The 19,392-nt window shown below is 49.7% G+C and overlaps 1 protein-coding gene across 1 annotated transcript in view; it reads right to left on the bottom strand.

Moving 5' to 3' along the window:
• Nucleotides 1-19,392, bottom strand: part of SLCO3A1 (solute carrier organic anion transporter family member 3A1) — a 179,762-nt gene that overhangs the window by 22,439 nt on the left and 137,931 nt on the right. The window contains exons 4-7 of the mRNA XM_056865863.1: nt 18,811-19,077; nt 13,668-13,832; nt 10,235-10,433; nt 9,108-9,246 (exon numbers count right to left, since the gene is read on the bottom strand). Coding sequence (XP_056721841.1) covers nt 9,108-9,246; nt 10,235-10,433; nt 13,668-13,832; nt 18,811-19,077 — 770 coding nt within the window. The remainder of the gene's footprint in view (nt 1-9,107; nt 9,247-10,234; nt 10,434-13,667; nt 13,833-18,810; nt 19,078-19,392) is intronic.

Raw genomic sequence — 19,392 nt, forward strand, 5'->3', positions numbered from 1 at the left:
GTTATGTTAACTACCACCAGGATAACTGGGTGGAACTGTTACCTTTAGCAGAATATGCCTACAATAATGCCATGCATCAATCCACAGGTTTTAGCCCGTTTTTTGCTGTGTATGGACAAGATTTCAGTCCCATCGCTCCTACAGATGATGTAGAGGGGGAGGGGAACCCCGACATTGCCTCCTGGGCACACGCCCTCCGTACCACTTGGCCCTGGCTCGTTAGCAACCTCGACCGGGCCAAACGTAAATACAAAGCGCAAGCTGACAAACATCGCTCCCCCGGGGGTGATCTGCAAGTGGGTGCTTTGGTTTACCTTTCCACCAAAAATCTCCGTTCCACCCAACCGTGCCATAAACTCAGCGCCAAATTCATTGGCCCTTTCCCCATTACTCGGGTCATAAACCCTGTCACAGTGGAACTGGCTCTCCCCAAATCCTTGAGGCGTGTGCATCCTGTTTTCCACATAAGCCTCCTCAAACCCCATGTTGCTTCTCCACGGTGGCATCCGGACCCACCGCCTGCGCAACCCATCATGGTGGGGGGGGAAGAACACTTCGAAGTCTCCAAGATCCTTGACTCCCGTATTCACCATGGCAATCTCCAATATCTAGTTCGTTGGAAACATTTCCCCCCTGCCTATGACGAATGGGTGCGCGCACGGGATGTCTCCGCCCCCGACCTCGTCGACTCCTTTCACATTGCTTACCCGGACAGGCCAGCCCCCTTGCGAACTGGGAGGGGGCCTTGAGGGGAGCAGAATGTCAGGCTGCTATCTCGGTTTCGTTATTGCCTCTGTCTCTGTGCTGTATTGTCTGCCCCCCAAGGTCGCATACCTAGGCCTGGGAACTCAGCTCCTGGGAAACTGTATTCATGCGTGTAATCTCCCGCCTTTCCTGCCTTATAATATCTCCCAGCTAGTGAGCCTCTCATAGCTGTCATTTTATTCGTTTGCACTGTATGCCTATTTGATCAGTAAAAGCCATCTGTTTGGACTCTATATGACTTTGTGGTGATTTCTGGTTCTGTGGGCCAAGGGCTGACACCACCCTTCTGGAACTCCCTTCTCCGTAAGTATTTCCGACCATGGGATTCTACCTAGCATAAGGTTAAGTTTGTTAAAATTTGCTCTTTTGAAGTCCAACCTACATGTCTGACTATGTACAGGTTTTCCTCTCCCCAAGATTGTAAACTCCAAGAGTACGTGGTCACTACTACCCAGGGTGCCTACTACTTTAACCTCATCGACCAGTTCTTCCCTGTTGGTGAGAATCAAGTCTAAGACAGCAGACCCCCTTGTTTCCCTGTCCACCTTCTGGAATAGGAAGTTGTCAGCAAGACAAGTCAGGAATTTATCGGATCTTGCATTTTTAGCAGCGTTGGACTTCCAACAGATATCCGGGTAATTAAAATCTCTTATGACCACCATGTCCCTTCTCTTTGAGAACTTTGTGATCTGGTCTAGGAGCGTCCCATCCAAGTCCTCTGCCTGGTTTGGCGGTTGATAGCAGACCCCCACCAGAATATCACGATTATTTCTTATTCCTTTTATGTTTATCCATAGAGTCTCGACTGCACTACCATGCTCAGATTCATGTACTTCTTCACAAGTGTACACATCTTTGACATACAGTGCTACTCCTCCCCCCTTCCTTATCTGTCTATCCCTTTTAAACAAGTTGTACCCCTCAATCTTAATATTCCAATCATGAGTGACATCCCACCAAGTTTCAGAAATGCCTATTAGGTCAAAATCCCCTTCCTGTATTAGGGCTTCAAGTTCTTCCTGCTTGTTTCCCATACTCTGTGCATTAGTGTACAGACATAGGAATCCATGGTTTATATGCCCCGTGGTTCTTGTTTCTGTACTTACCTGTGAATTTATGTTTCCTTGCATACATGCCACTCCTTGCAAATCTTTATTGTTCTCGTCTCCAGGTATTGTCAGCATACAAGGCTTTAAGTTGTTGTCTTGCTCCTCCATAAGATTTAGTTTAAAGCCCTCCTGATCAGGTTTGCAAGGCTCTCACCAAACACATTTTTCCTACCCTTGTGAGGTGTAAACCATCCCCCGACAGAAGAGCTTCTTCTCGAAAGCGTAAGCCATGGTCCAGAAATCCAAACCTTTCTTGACAATACCATCTACGCAGCCAGTCATTAATTTGGAGTATTCGTCTTTCCCTTCCTAAGCCATGACCTTCAACAGGCAGAACAGATGAAAACGCAACCTGCGCCCCCAGGTCCTTCACCTTCTCACCCAGAGCCATGTAGTCTCTTTTAATACGTTCTGGGCTGTGCCGGGCAATATCATTTGTTCCCACATGAACGAGCAAGAAAGGGTAATAATCTGTGGGCTTGATGAGTCTTCCTACCCTTTCTGTCAGATCCTGGATGAGTGCACCCGGTAAACAGCAGACCTCTCAGGACAACAAGTCAGGTCGGCATACTTTAGGCTCTACCCCTCTCAGCAGGGAATCCCCAATTACGAGAACACGCCTCTTCTTAAACTGTGGAGTGGAAGATCGAGTCCTCTCATGCACAGGAGCCTGAGAAGTTTCTTCCACGCTTTGGGGGGATAGCCCTTGTTCCAGTGGTCCAGAATCAGTATCTATTGGGAGATCCTGGAACCGATTGCTGAGCAAGAGAGGATCTGGATGTGTCCTGATTTTCCTACTCCTGTGGGCCACATTCCTCCATGCATCCTCCTCCTGTGTTGCTTGTACCTCCACTTGTTCAGATTCCTTACTCTCCTGCTCCTGTTGCTTGCTAAAGAGAGCTTCATGAGTTCTGTCCGTGAACTCTTCACCTTGCTTTAAAAAATGGAGTGTGGACAAGCGTTCCTCAAGACCCTGTATCTTCTCCTCCAGCAGGGCTACCAACTTACACTTGTTGCAAGTATAATTAATGTTACCCTCAGGTCAAAAGACGAACATGCCACAGACCTTGCATGTTACTGCCTCAGCTCCCTCACTAGCCACAGTGATGTGATACATTGCTGAAGTTTCTTCCCTAGGCTACTCTGATAGTTCCCCTGACAAACCTTTTTTCAAGGCTGCCTCCTTGAAGAAGTAAAACACAGCACACACACAAAAAGTTATTACAGGGCCCCCAGGCTAAGAGCCCTTGTGCTCTCGCCCTTCGGCTCGCGCCAAAGGCTCGTGCCTTTGGCAAGCAGACCCTGTTTAAATACTCTCAGCCCCACCTCTCAGCCATCTACAGCACAGCAATTACCTTTAGCCAGCTACAGCTGTCTCTAAGCTCTTCCTCTAGTCATCTAGTCCAACCCCCTGCACAATGCAGGAAATCACAACTACCTCCCTCCCCAACACCCCCAGTGACCCTTACTCCATGCCCAGAAGATGGCCAAGGTGCCTTCCCTCTCATGATCTGCCTAAGGTCATAGAATCAGCATTGTTGACAGATGGCCATCTAGCCTCTGCTTAAAAACCTCCAGGGAAGGAGAGCTCACCACCTCCCGAGGAAGCCTGTTCCACTGAGGAACCGCTCTAACTGTTAGAAAATTCTTCCTGACTCTAGACAGTTCACCTGGAGAAAATGGCCACTTTAGCAATTTTACTTTATGGCATTGAAGTCCCTCCCATCCCCTAACTCCACCCCCTCAGGCTCCATCTCAAAAACCTCCCACCAGTGGCGAAGAGGGAGCTGGCAACCCTAGGTATTATTACGGTTGCCAATCTTTAAGTGGTGGCTGGAGATCTCCCGCTGTTACAACCGATCTTCAGGTGACAGATTAGTTCATTTAGAGAAAATGGCGGCTTTGGAAGGTGGCCTCAATGGCTATATACCCCAAATCCTGCCCTCCTCAGGCCCCACCCCCAAAATCCCCGGGTATTTCCCAACCCGGAGCTGGCAATCCTAGCCATTATGGTCACCAGGAAAAGGACCAGAGGGCCAATGACCCAAGGATCGCCATAAGTTAGAAGCTAAGCAGGGTTGGTTCTTGGTTGGGAGACTACCAAGGAAGGCTCTACAGAGGAAAACGATGGCAAAGCACCTCTGCTTCTCACTTGCCTTGAAAGCCCCTTACTGGGGTCGCCATACGTTGGAAGCTAAGCAGGGTTGGTACTTGGATGGGAGACCACCAAGGATGGCTCTGCAGAGGAAGGTGCTGGCAAACCCCCTCTGCTTCTCCCTTGCCTTGAAAGCCCCTTGCTGGGGTCACCAGAAGCAAGCTGCAACTTGATGGTACTTTACACACACACACAATTTTGATTAGTATGGCAACCTAAGTTGACTTCAAAAGTCTTGCTGTCTCTCATTAAGGAAGGAGGCCGCCCCTTCCCTTCCTGGCTTCCCCACATCTTTTTAATCATTCCAGAAGGGAGACAGATTCATAATTCACCTTCGGGAACTCTTCCCCCACCCACACCCACCCTGCAGTCTGTTCTTCCCGGGCCTAATGGCAGCAGAGCACCTGCAAGCGAAAGCCCCCGGTGAGATGTGATTTGCGTCACAGAGGCAAAGAAAAAGGATTCTGTCGGAACGCCACAGAGAGTAGCAATTTTGCCGTTCTCACCGGGGGGTCTTAAGAGGAACCTCTGTTTTCTGCAGACACTGCAACGGGAGTGTTTGTGGGAGAGGAGAGGGTGTCCTGGGCTTTTGAAGATGTTGCCAGAGCAGAGAACGGCTCTGAGGTGCAGCTCGATAAAGGAGGAGAGAAAGGAATAATTGGATTTGGGGAGCTTCAATGTTTGAACGGAACAGCGGCTGCTTTTAAGTCCCCCCACGTCCCTGGAAGGGCCTTGACTACATGGAGTCCATTTCTGGTACGTGCTGCAATCAAGGCTGTTGCTCCCGTAGGATGCTGGCAGAGATGGAATCGCTGTAGTTCCTGCAACGGGGAGTCGTTTTAACCTACTTGTCTGGAACTGTGAAAACTTCAGTAATTGAAAGTATGGACACGGAGAGACAAACACAGACCCCAACTCAGGTTTCAGGACACACAGTCCACTGGTTGGGTCCTGACGTGCTATCTGCTAAATACGTGCTTATGAGTTTCATAGAACAGAATAATAGAATCATAGAGTTGAAAGGGACCATCAGGGTCATCTAGTCTAACCCCCTGCACAATGCAGGAAATTCACAACTACCTCCCACCCACACCCCCAGTGACCAATACTCCAGGCCCAGAAGATGGCCAAGGTGCCCTCCCTCTCATCATCTGCCTAAGGTCATAGAATCAGCATTGTTGACAGATGGCCATCTAACCTCTTTTTAAAAACCACCAGGGAAGGAGAGCTTACCAACTCCTAAGGAAGCCTGTTCAACCGAGGAACAGCTCTAACTGTTAGAAAATTCTTCCTAATGTCTAGATGGAAACTCCTTTGATTTAATTTCAACCCATTGGTTCTGGTCCGACCTTCTGGAGCAACTGAAAACAACTTGGCACCCTCCTCTAAATGACAGCCTTTCAAGTACTTGAAGATGGTTATCATATCACCTCTCAGTCTTCTCCTCTTCAGGCCTGTGAGGAAATGAATTCCCACCTGCATGGGGGCCTGATTAAGATTGGCATGTGGCATGAGGTAAATAGGGAGAAGGAGCTTCTCTCCTGTGTCCCCCACCCCCCGGGTTGCCAGGTCCCTCTTTGTCACCAGTGGGAGGTTTTTGGGGCAGAGGCTGAGGAGGGCGGGGTTTGGAGAGAGGAGGGACTCTCTCCTCTCTCCAAAATGCCATTGTGTCCAATTGCCAAAGTGGCCATTTTTCTCCAAAATGCCATGGAGTCCAATTGCCAAAGTGGCCATTTTTCTCCAGGTGAACTGATCTCTATCGGCTGAAGATCAGTTGTAATAGCAGGAGATCTCCAGCTAGTACATGGAGGTTGGAAACCCTACCCCCCTCCCAAAACAACCTGCTGCTTTCCAAACTTGAACCACCTGGGGGGGACGACATTATTTGCCCCATGCCTGACAACCAGTGGGAGGGTTTTGAGCGGAACCATGGGGGGTTGGGTATAGCACTGCATGCAGCACTATGTCACTTCTGGTAAAAAAAAGAAAGTTACAAATGGTAACTCTAGGAATCACAAGAAACTCTGTGATGAACCACAGGGTTTCCGGCATTTCCTAGAGCCAGCTTTTGTCTCTTCCAGCAACAACTTCCAGTAAATTGACAGAAGTAGATGAAAAGGTATCAAAAAATGGTGAGATAGCAGGGAAAGCAGTTATACTTTTGGGGGGAAAACTGACCCCTAGTACACTCCTAAATCCTCCAGTCACCTTCCTTAGCTGGAGGAGGGAATTTACTCAATCCTAGACCTCTTTTAATGTTGGATTACCACCACCCCAGTCCACAGATCTGTAGGCACACAACCATGGACTACATGCCTATTGCTGTCTGCAAGGATTCTGCGCACTCACATACCAAAGAGATGGCTACGGTTGGGCTGAAGGGCTTAGGAGGTGGAGTACATTTGCAAGGGGACTCAAGTTCAAAAGGTGCCATGCGGAATTAATCTTTTGGAGACTATGATTCAAAAAGCAAGATTGTAGCCCTCCTGGCTGGAAAGCATGGGGAAAGCTCGACAGCATGGGGGAAATTGAAGAAGAAGAAGAGTTGGTTTTTATATGCTGACTTTCTCTACCACTTAAGGGAGACTCAAACCAGCTTACAATAACCTTCCCTTCCCCTCCCCACAACAGACACCCTGTGAGGTAGGTGGGGCTGAGAGAGTGTGACTAGCCCAAGGTCACCCAGCTGGCTTCGTGTGTAGGAGTGGGGAAAGCAACCCAGATTAGCCTCTGCCGCTCATGTGGAGGAGTGGGGAATCAAACCCAGTTCTCCAGATCAGACTCCACCGCTCCAAACCACCGCTCTTAACGACTCCACCACGCTGGCTCTCCGGCTGGGTGGCACAACAGGATTTTCAGAGGTACAGCCTCAGTGCTTAAGTCCCCCACCCCAAGAATAAATTATGCAGAGTAGCAAAAACTATAACAACCCCTGAATTAAATGATGCCAAAGAGAAATGGTGAGAGGGTAACTCTGTATGCACAGTTTATTCTGGTTGCAGAACTATGCTTCACTTGGAAAAGGATTTGGATTGTCTCCGTGGGAGAATTGCATTTTTGTGTTTCTTTTTACAGTTTGGAGTCTGTCAACTCAGGTTATAGGGAAATGTTGATCTCATCTGGGGCCAAGTCGGTTGTGCCCAGGATTTCCTTTGCTCCCTGCAGAGGCAAGCTATGAACAAAACAGCAAGTGGCCAGATCTTGGAATTCAACAAGTTAGGATTAAAAATCCCAAAATGAATAAAGAAACGATAAGTCCCTGATTTGTTTATTTGTTTTGGAAGAGAAGCAAGGATCCTAGGTTTCAACAGGCACACAGCCAAGAATCCAGGCAGAGCTACAATTTTGATGGTGAACTCAGCATGCCTTCCAGCAAAGCTCAGCATAAACAGAACCACATGGGAGGATTCGGAAGCCCTGCTCACGTTTTACAGTGCACATAAGTACAACTTGCACGTATGTGAATATACCTGTTCATGAGAAAGAGTCAAGGCGAGTTCTCTTTCCGAATGAAACTGGGGACCAGTTCCTAGATGAATGTGGGATTTCCATTACATGTTCAGCTGTACATGGGTTGAACGTAACTACAGTTGACTGGGGACAGGAGATCTCCCACCCCCGGTGGCTACTGCCTGCTGGCAATCCAATGGCCAGAGGGAGAAAAAAAATCACCATCAGAGACAGCACGATGTCAGTTCAAGGAAGGAAAGCACATCAGTCCTCTCTAGGAATAATTGGAAACACTATGGTCATTTATGCAAGGGAAATTTGCATTTGGTTTGCTGCAGTTTTCTGCTCCAAATTCTCAAACATCATATGCATGAGGATCCTCCCTCCCCGCCCCCAATTCCAGGAGTTCCTTGTGATTAATTAGGCATCTGTCAGGCTCAGAAGTCCATCCTCTGCATCCCATAAGCAAACATGCTCAGGCAGGCATCCTAAACAATGCTACTTTATTTAGAGCACAAGACAGTTCACAGAAGCTAACTGCATTTCACACAGGAAAAGTTGCTAGTGATTTCAAAACAGCAAGTTTACAGGTACATAGTTCACTAGGCAGAAAAGGCTAAACAGTGAAGTCATCTCTGGAAAGAGGTTCTCAGGGAAGGAAGGGAAAGGAGTCATAACAACCGATAGAAGTGAAGCTGTACACAGGAGCGAAAGCATGAGAGTCAAGGCTGTGGCATGGCGCCAACTCCTCCTGAGAGAGAGTCAGAGTCCAAGCCATCTGCAAGGCCAGGCGCCAAGTCCCCTGGCCAACTCAAGAACCAGCATAAGCCAGAGATCAGGCCGACCTCCCGACAGCATCCCCAGTGAATCAGGGAGCTTCTGAGAACGCAGCCTTGTTGCACTTTACTTGGAGGGGACGGGTAAGCTCTTAAAGGGGCTGTGTGAGCTTTTGTTGAGTATTTCTCCCCACCTTTCTTCAACAGCTCCCTGCCGGGAGCTGCCTTACAACCTCTGTAGCCTCTCTTCGGTGTCTTCTTGCACATTTCATGAAGGTTTAATTCCCTCTTTTGTGCTTTACTTTGAGGAAAGGGGTTGGATGGGAGGGACAGACACGTGGGAGGGAGAAGCCAAAATGGGTGTGAGGAGAGAAACTCAAAGTTTAGAGGTATGCATGAAAATTTGCATTGCTCTTGCCTCAAAGCAGTATTTAAATTTGTTCTAAAACAGGATCCTAGAACTACGGGGGGAAGAACGAAGCCAGAACGAAGTCAGGTCTGAAGGTTGGTAAAATCATGAATAATGCAAAGGAAGCCTTGAAACAGTCCAGCAGGGACTGTGAAGTAAATACCCCTGCATAAATGGCCTATGGTAAATCCACAGAGTTTTCAATGATTCCTAGAGAGGGCTGGTATCACTTCCAGGTTTTTCCCAGAAGTGACCTTCTGCTGTTGCCAATGGTGCCCCCAACATCCCCCCGCCCAGGCACAGCCCAGCAACCCTAAACTTAACAGAGAATTACCCAACAAACATATAAAGAACGATCAAGTGTATAATGTACACGGGTCGTACTGCTTTTGCTGTAACTTGTGAACAGAGCTAGAGAGTACTGGAAACGAAATTCAGACTACCGTGCTAGTGCATCCGGCAAAGCAGGCGGATAAGTAGGTGATCCCATCTGCCCCACAGACTGGAGTGAAGGAATCGGTTTGGCATTTACAGTTGTTATTGCAGGCAGAATTTGGGGCCAAGCCCGAGGCTGGTGCAGAGCTGGAAGAGAAAGGAGGAAATCAGCATTGGGTAAAAATAAAGCTCTGCATATTTCAATAGCAACTGCGCAGAACTTGGCAGTTTGGAGCGTAAGCTGAGGGTCTTCTTCTAATAGGAGCTTCTTTGCCAAAAGCTCAACTGACTCATCAGGGAATTTACCAAGTAGGGGGGAAATAAGCTTTGATCTAACTTCGTGGTAGAATGGGCAAGGTATCAGTGAGTGTTCGATGGTTTCAGTGTCCCCTGTCCCACACGGACAGAACCTCTCTGATCTAGGAATCTTCTTATATTTCCCCTCTAAAACAGCCGATGGTAGGTCCTGGCATCTGGCAAGAGTAAAGGCCTTCCTATAATTAATACACTCAAGATGATAAAAATAAGCTGCAGGTGAGACCAAGTATCTAGATTTATCAGGTACTAGGAAAAATAGTGACACCTTGTGAGGTAGGTGGGATTTTGAGAGTTCGGAGAGAACTGTGACTGGCCCAAGGTCACCCAGCAGGCTTCATGTGAAGGAATGAGGAATAGAACCTGGTTCTCCAGATATGAGTCCGTTGCTCATGTGAAGGAGTGGGGAATCAAACCTGGTTTTCCAGATTAGAGTCCACCCCTCTTAACCACTACAACACGCTGGCAATTAATAGTTTTTATCAAACCCTCAAAAAGCCCTCTGGTGAAGGGGATGGTGGCCATAAGGAGCTGACAAGAAGGGAGATGATGCTGATGTGGGTGGGGGGCATATTCCCATTCAGGCATCTTGCAAACATGCTTGCGCTACGTTCTTTCGAAAATATCCTACAAAGCAGGACTGGGAAACGTCGGAGCACAAGCAATGGAAAACCTGGACTGTGGATGGTTAGAGGTTGGCGTTTTGTGGCTACTCAGAAAAAATAGCCCCCTAGTTTGGAAGCAAAGGTGGAGAGAAATATCTCTCCTGACTCTGAGGTCAGATGGGTATGCTTTTGCTCCGGTCTCTGTTCATACTCACTTGTTTCCATAGGGAACGGTCACCCCAGCCACGGGTCCCGTGTCGCAGCCCAGGAAGAGGAAAGAGACGTAGCAAGCCGTGGACACCAGGTTGACCAGCATAGCCATCCTGATGGCTCCGAGGGCAGAGAGGCTCAACTTCTTGACCAAGAGACCCCCCAGGAAGATGCCCAGACACGCGCACGGAATCGCCGTCATGCCTGCAAAAGGAGCCGAATGTTTTTTGAAGCAGGCACCTTGTGAGGTAGGTGGGGCTGAGAGAGTCCAAAGAGAACTGTGACTGGGCCAAGGTCTCACCCAGCAGGCTGCATGTGGAGGAGTGGGGAAACCAACCCAGTAAGCCAGATTAGAGTCAGCAGCTCATGTAGAGGAGTGGGAAATCAAACCTGGTTCGCCAGATTAGAATCCGCCACTGTTAACCACTGTACCACTCTGGCTCTCATCAGTATTCCTAATATCCAGCCAGTACCTTTCCTCCCACAATTTAAACCCATTATTGTGAGTCCTATCCTCTGCTGCCAACAGGAACAGCTCCCTGCCTTCCTTGAAGTGGCATCCCTTCAAATACTTCAATAGAGTGATCATGTCCCCCCTCGACCTCATCTTCTCCAGACTGAACATTCCCAACTTCCTTAGCCTTTCCACATAGGGCTTGGTCTCTGGGTTTATTTACTATGATACCCAACGGGGACTCAAAGCGATGTTGTGAAGTCAAAATGGGATCCTATCACACAGTGAAGCTGTCGGACTGTGAATCTTGTCGCCTTGGGCTCCTACTTGGATATGGGTCCTACCAACACGGCCAAAGTCCTAGGGAACACGCCAGTGTACTTGGTGCAAAGATGGCAGAGGGCTGCTTTGGAAAGACAACGGCATTGTCAGGGTGGGGGGTTGTTCCTGAACAGCTGGAGGCCACTGTTTCTCCCACCCCCACTCCACCTGACTGCCCTTCCAAATGGAGAACTGCCAGATTGCAGGGGAGGCATGAGGCCGTTTGCCGGAACGGGAGAGCCGCGAGAAGTACGAGACAACCAAACAAAGCACCCAGATGTTGCAAGCCGCCTGCCTTTGCACAGTGAGTTCCCCATATCTTCAGTCCACATATGGTGGATGGACGATAGCTAGTGGATTCTGGGCCAATTTGTGTCAATAACACTCCTCCATATGCTCTTGGGCTAAAGTTTATTGCCAAAGCTCCTGTTCTCTAGCAGGGATACTGAGTTGCTACATCTCCTATCAGGAGACTGTCATCTGATCTGGGTCATGAGATGCCTGCAGATGTACCACATCCCTGCCCCGTCCTCCATATCTACATTGCAAAGAGGGGTCATTCCTGAAACAATCAGCTGCTTTGGAACTTGAAACAAGGAAGGAACTGAGTCGTTCCCCTGCTTCCTTAATCTCAGAAGTACATTCTTCCAGTTAGCAAAAGAAGAAGAGTTGTTTTTATACCCCAATTTTCTCTACCCAACCTTAATTGGGTGTCAACTTTGGGACAGGACTCCAGATATCTTTTTCACCATTTCGACTACGCTTCATCAGCCCGTACTTCAGCCAACAATATATCTTTACCGCATTATTTATGTCCACGCTTAACGTGCAGTGTTCATTTGATTTAATGCTGGCATGATAATGACTTAAACTAAGAAAGGACAAGAAGGAACTTAGTTTAAGCAACTTTCACAGCGCCGGATTGGACTACAGGCTTCTACCTACAGACTTCAAGCTGTGTTTATTTTGGAGAAGATACAACAGTTGGACTGTGTTCCACTAGGCTTTTTGGTTGCCGTTTATGTTATCTAGTTAGAGGTTAGGCTGTGAACCTTTGAAGATTTTGACTGAAGATTTATCTTTTGTTTGTACTGATGTTTGTACTGTTGAAAAATTTGGAACATATGACTTATTATTGTAATGAACTGGTTACTTACTACTAGCCTATGTGCTGGGATTTTTTTTTTGTAAGCCGGTTTGATTCTTCCTTAAATGGTAGTGAAAGTCAGCATATAAAAACCAACTCTTCTTCTTAGGAGAGCAGACTATATGCCATTCTATACCACTGAGGTCCCTTCCCTCCACAAACCCCACCCTTCTGAGGCTGCAGCCCCACCAAATCTCCAGGAATTTTCCAACCTGGAGTTGGCAACCCAGTCTAAGCATGGAAGGTAGGGTCACCAACCTCCAGGTACTAGCTGGAGATCTCCTGCTATTACAACTGATCTCCAGCCGATAGAAATCAGTTCACCTGGAGAAAATGGCCACTTTGGCAATGGGACTCTATGGCACTGAAGACCCTCCCCTCCCCAAATCCCGCCCTCCTCAGGCTCCACCCCAAAATCTCCCACTGGTGGAGAAAAGGGACCTGGAAACCCTATGCAGTCATGCTGTTTGTGGGCTTCCTAGAGGCACCTGCTTGGCCACTGTTGGGATTGATGGGCCTTGGTCTGATCCACTAGGGCTTTTCTTATGTTCTTATGCAAGACCCCGTCCCTGCACCAAGGGCAGCTCCTTGATTTCTGCACAGATTGGCAACCAAGCAGGGGAAAATGCAGCCCACCATCGCCTCAATGAAAGCCTTGGTTTCGATGCCTGCCTAGTGCCTGGCAGGCCATGATCCGTGCGTGGCAGGCTCTGTTAGGTTTAGGGTTGCCAAGCTCCAGGTACTAGCTGGAGATCTCCTGTTTTACAACTGACCTCCAGACGACAGAGAACAGTTCACCTGGAGAAAAAGGCCACTTTGGCAATGGGACTCTATGGCATTGAAGACTCTCCCCTCCCCAAACACTGTAATCCCCAAGCTCCACCCCAAAAATCTCCCACCATTGGCAAAGAGGGACCTGGCAACCTCCACATGAAGCCTGCTGGGTGACCTTGGGCTAGTCACTAGGGTTGCCAACCTCCAGGTAAGAGCTGGGGATGCCCTGCTATTATAACTGATCTCCAGCCGATAGAAGAAGAAGAGTTGGTTTTTATATGCCGACTTTCTCTACCACTTAAGGGAGACTCAAACTGGCTTACAATCACCTTCCCTTCCCCTCCCCACAACAGACACCCTGTGAGGTAGGTGGGGCTGAGAGAGCTCTAAGAACTGTAACTTGCCCAAGGTCACCCAGCTGGCTTCATGTGTAGGAGCGGGGAAACAAATCCAGTTCACCAGATTAGCCTCCACCGCTCATGTCGAGGAATGGGGAATCAAACCTGGTTCTCCAGATCAGAGTTCACCACTACAACCCACCTCTCTTAACCACTACACCAAAGTGGCGGTGATGAGTTCCCCTGGAGAAAATGGCCGCTTTGGCAATTGGACTCTATGGCATTGAAGTCTATCCCCTCCCCAAACCCTGCCTTCCTCAGGCTCTGCCCCAAAAACCTCCCGCCAGTGGTGAAGAGGGACCTGGCAACCCTAGTTAGGTTGGTGAGGGGCTCTGGCTACTCACCCAGCAGCTGGTTCGCTGACGATGTCGTGAGATTGAATTGCTGTTCCAGGTATTTCCCGAGGAAGGCCGCAAACCCGGCCACCACGGCGATCTCCATGCATGCAGCCAGGACGATGCAGGTGAACACAGGGTTGGAGAGCAAGTGCTTGGTTACTTTCGGGATCACTGTGAGGGGGAAGAAAAAGAAGAAGGGTCTTTTCTCCAATGGGGCCCCTTTCTTCAGCTCTCTCAAGTGCCCTTCAGCCTCTCCCCTAGATGTGCACCTGACATCTAGGGTTGCCAGCCTCCAGGAGGGGGCTGGAGATCTCCCGCTATTAAAACTGATCTCCAGGAGACAGAGGCCAGTTCCCCTGGAGAAAATGGCCGCTTTGGCCATTGGACTCTGTGGCATTGAAGCCCCTCCCCTTTCCAAACCCCACCCTCCTCAGGCTCCACCCCTAAAATCTCCAGGTATTTCCCAACCTGAAGCTGGCAACCCTAACCCTACCACCCCTACTTTCTGTTTATCACCTTCGTGGGGGTACCAACTACTCTGCTGGACCTTCAGTGGCTACTATGACCTGAATGAGTGCCCCCTTGGTACGTATATTTATTAATATTGTTATGCTGTTTTAATAATGTTATTGGAAGATTTTATGGTTTTATTATACTGCTAATATTGAATTGTTGTTACCCGCAATGAGCCTGGCCAGGCCAAAAATGAGGGCAGGCTAGAAATTTAAATAAATAAAAATAAAATCAGCTTCTAAGATCTGACGAGATTGTGCTAGCCTGGGCCATCTAGGTCAGGTCTGCCTTACCCAAACCCTAACCTGCCTGAAATCTGTGGCTGGGAACAAAAGCATCTGAGGAGCAGGAGGAGGAGGAGGAGAAGAAGAAGAAGAGTTGGTTTTTATGTGCCGACTTTCTGTACCACTTAAGGAAGAATCAAACCGGCTTACAATCATCTTCCCTTCCCCTCCCCACAACAGACACCTGTGAGGTAGGTGGGGCAGAGAGAGTGAGACTTGCCCAAGGTCACCCAGCTGGCTTCATGTGAAGGAGCAGGGAAACCGACCCAGTTCACCAGATTAGCCTCCACTGCTCAAGTGGAGGAGAGGGGAATCAGACCCGGTTCTCCAGATCAGACTCCACCGCTCCAAACCACCGCTCTTAACCACTGCACCACGCTGCTTTGAAAATTATCTCTCCAGCGATGCTGAAGCCTCATAAGGGCTCATTTGCCATTGAAAATATTATTATTATTCTCCTTCCCTCTTTTGCAGCATTTGGGAATCCGAAGGCAGCCCTTTTTCTCCTGTCAATTTTTTGTTCAGATACTCAAATGTTTGGCTCGTGGTGACAATCAGAGCCCACTTTACTGCTTAACTTTTGGGAAATCCCTGACACGTTCATGTGCCCAAACACCAGCAATGGCAAAGTCCTCTAGACTCAAGTTGTTTCAAGCCAGAACGCGCAACTCATTGCATCTGGCCCCGTTTCACAGTGGGGAAAAGGAAACGCATTCGTGTGCAGCTGACTCAAAGACCTCCTCGAGGCCTCCTGCCTTTATCCGCACAGCTCAGACATGGATTCCTCTTTGTCTTCCAGACGTGAACAAGGGGGGGGGGGGAGAGAGATAGATTGCCGTGTAAAATGAATCTCGAAGCTAATGATTCAGACCGTGCGCTTTCTACTTGGATAAACATTTTAATTATTCTGGAGATAGCACAGCTGGAACGAGATGGAATGCTAATACTCGCACAAAGAGACTCAACTCGCCTTCCGACCTGGTGACTAACTCTGCCACGGATTAAACGTGAAAATCATTACATTTGAAAATGATCTCTCCGGCGATGTTAAAGGCTCGTAGGGCCTTGTTTGCCATTGAAAATATTTTTACTCCTTCCCTCTTTTGCAGCGCTTGGGAATTGGAAGGCAGCCCTTTTTCTCCTGTCAGGTTTTTGTTCAGATACTCAAATTTTTGGCTCGCTGACCACAGGGGGGCCTCAACCCTGCGTGTTGGAATTGTAGCGGGAGAAGGGTGTAGCCTCCTCTGTCCCTTAACATTTATACATTTAATATATTTATTTAGAAGTTCCCTGTTACCTCTGCAGACAACATGTTCACAAGATAAAACACAATCAAAACATAAAACCCCATGAAAGTCGTTAAAAACAAATAAACCTCTAAACAACCCAGCGATGAAACTCTGCCTAACTGCATAAAACGTTTACCATCCTAAAACGACACCCGTAAAAAAACGTTTCTCAGGCTAGGAACAAAATCTTTTAAACACATATATTAAAAGATCAACTTCTTCAATGAAAGCATGAAATCCTCAGGCCCATATTGCAGTAGGAATGATTTCATCCCCAGTAAAAGGAGACACCTGCTAGTTACGTCATCCTTCGTTTGCAATTTCTAGGCCTATGAAAGTATTTTTGCTATGGCCTTCTAGCTTGCTATTTCAGAAATGTACTGAAATAATTTGTTGAAATAATCATATGTATTTGTGCTGATTTTGCTTATTACAATAGCCAACCACTTAGAAGTAGTCACATGATTGTGATAAACAGCTTCAGAGATTGATCAGATAGATAAGTTTTCTCTATAACCATACATGTTTGTGAAGGGGAGGGACCTCAGCAGGGTCTCAGCCCATCCTACCTTATAGGGAGGTTGTTGTGAGGATAAAATGGAGGCAAGAAGAATGATGTCGTTAAGTCAATTTAGGTCCCCGCTGGGGGAAGAAGAGTTGGCTTTTATATGCTGACTTTCAAACTGGCTTATAATCACCTTCCCCTCCCCACAACAGATACCCTATGACAGTGATGGCGAACCTTTTAGACACCGAGTGCCCAAACTGCAACCCCAAACCCACTTAATTATCGCAAAGTGCCAACACCAAGCTCCCGCCGCCCAGAGTCCAGAAAAGGCTGGGGGCTTTGAAACCTCCCATGCAGGAAAGAAAAGGAAGGGGGGCTTTGAAACTTCCCGTGCATCAATAGCCCAGGATTCCCCCCCCCCCTGTCCTGCGTGCCTTTGCCAGCTGCAATCGCACGGGCGCGCCTTCTTCCAGGCGACGACGCTACGCCTGTCGGACTTCTGCCTGCAGGAACCCCCCCCCCTGACCTGAGGCCGAAAGCCGGCTTTGGACCGAGTGCGGAGCCCTGCGCCTAGCCTGGAGCATGCACCCGGCCGCCCCCCCCTGCTCGCCCGGCGGGTTAACTGAGGTTCATGTCCCCGTCGACCAGGAGGGACATGATGTTGGAGAGGTTCCCACCCGGGCAGCAGCCGCAGAGCAGGACGGCCACGGCGGCCACCTCGTCGAGGGCAAGGGCGAGGGCGAGCGCCAGGACGAAGGCCACCAGCGGCATGAGGCCGAACTGGCAGAGCAGTGCCAGCAGCAGGCCCAGGGGTCGCCGCAGCTGCACGCCCAGTTAGCCCAGATCCATTGTGCAGCCCAGGCCCAGCATGGTGGCGCCAGCGCCATGAAGACGCTCAGGCCCCGGTTCAGACCGCAGTCCCAGAAGGGCGCGCCCACCGGCCCCAACGCCCAGCCGGCCACCACCGCCAGGCTGGGGCTGGCGGCGGCGGAGCCCTCCGTGAGGCCCCCTGCCCAGGAGCTGTTCATAGCCGGAGGCGTCGAAGCGGTGGGGCCTGTGGACGGGCATCCGCCTCCTGCTGCTCTCGCCGCCGAGCACCGGAGAAGCCCTCGGGGCGCACGCGGAGCCGGGGAGCGCGCGCCGGTGGAGGGAGCCCGTCAGCTCAGCCCGCCCACCAGACGCCAACTGAGGCGCCGGACGGCAGCGACGCCCCGGCCCCGCGCGTGCCCCCCTCCGCCCCCTCCCCCAGCAGCAGCAGCAGCCCGCCAAACTCACCGCCTCACAGTGGTCACCTCAGCTCGCCTCATGTGCCTTTCCAGGAGCCCCGTCAAGTGTCTGGCTCGGATGGCGCCTTGTGAGGAGGGGACGCAGAGGGCCGCCCAGCTGGGCGGCGGGAAGTCCAGGGAAGGGGGGGGGCTTTGAACCGCTCCGCGCTGCCTGTGTGCAGCGCGAGCAGTTCAAAGCCCCCGCTGCCCAGCTGCTCAACTTACCTGCACGTGCCACAGAGGGGGTTCAGCATGCCAAGTCGGGCACGCGTGCCATAGGTTCGCTGTGACTAGCCCAAGATCACCCAGCTGGCTTCAAGTGTAGTAGTGGGGAAACCAACCCAGTTCACCAGATTAGAGTCCGCTGCTCATGTGGAGGAGTGGGGAATCAAACTTGGTTCTCCAAATTAGAGTCCAAACCTCCACTCTTAACCACTACCCCATGCTGGCTCCCCCGGAGAAGTGACGGGAGGTGGATAGCTTTTAGATCTGCCCCGCTGGCCTTCTCTGGGATAGGCTGGCAGGGCAGATCTAAAAGATTCAGGTTTTTTCGGTATTTTTTGGCTTCGGGTTTATTAACCTGAAAATTTCTCAAAAATCCAACATAACAAAACAGAAGCTCAGGGGTACCTTAAAGACTCACAATGTTTATTCCAGCATGAAGTTTCAAGCTTACTTTCTCAGATGCAATGGAAAGAAGGACAATCATTTGCCTCTAATTTTCGGAATAAGTATGAGGGAAATGATTGTCCTTCTGTCCACTGCATCTGAAGAAGTGATCTCTGATTCACAAGACCTCACGCTGGAATAAACAGTTTTAGCCTTTATGGTGCCCCAGAACTTCTGTTTTGTTTTGCTACAACAGAAGAGTTGGTTCTTATATGCCGACTTTCTCTATCACTTAAGGAGGAATCAAACCGGTTTACAATCACCTTCCCTCCCCCTCCCCACAAAAGACACCCTGTGAGGTAGGTGGGGCTGAGAGAGCTCTAAGAGAGCTGTGACTAGCCCAAGGCCACCCAGATGGCTTCATGTGGAGGAGTGGGGAAACCAACCCGGTTCACCAGATTAGCCTCTGCCGCTCATATGAAGGAGTGGGGAAACAAACCTGGTTCTCCAGATCAGAGTCCACCGCTCCAAACCACCACTCTTAACCACTACACTACGCTGGCTCCCTGACCTAAGGGAAAGATAAGAGGAGAATGAGTCTGGGTCAGGTAATGGATCTAACCGGGCATTAACCTGTCAGCTCCCATGGAAGCCACAAGAGTTACGAGGGAAGTGTGTCACCTCTCAGCTGCTGGAGACAGGAGCTGCCCTCCTCTGCTTCCAGGGAGTGTTGCTGGAGGACCCCGTTACTCGGCTTGGGCCTCTCGTAGTCCTGGTCTGGGAGCATGGCTTCCTCGGCCTCAGTCATGTGCTCCGGCTGGTTGGTCAAGGACTGCGGGAACCCAAACATCGGGAGGGAGGAGAAGAAGAGTAAGGCACCGCAGAGAAGGAAGCCTGCCCACCATGCGCCGATCCACCGTGGGTCATCGGGGGTGATGTCCAGCTTGCCTGCGGAGGACAAAAACAAGGTTGTTGACCAGGATGAGAGAGGGAAACAGATACCTGCTTCACCGTTGGGGTATATCTTGGGTTTTCAACTCTGGGTTGGGAAATGTCTGGAGATTCAGAGGTAGAGCCTGAGGAGGGCAAGATCTGGAGATGGGGAGGGCCCTCAGTCCATCCCCCAAAGCAGCCATTTCCTACTAAGTCACAAGATCACAGGTTGACAAAACTATATCAACTCCTATTGACACCTGATACGGAGTCAGAACAAGTAAAAACCTGTATAATTAAATGGATGCAAAATTTTGGAGAGATGATTCC

Source organism: Euleptes europaea, chromosome 20 (genome assembly GCF_029931775.1).
Source record: "Euleptes europaea isolate rEulEur1 chromosome 20, rEulEur1.hap1, whole genome shotgun sequence".
In the NCBI taxonomy this organism is placed as follows: Eukaryota; Metazoa; Chordata; class Lepidosauria; order Squamata; family Sphaerodactylidae; genus Euleptes; species Euleptes europaea.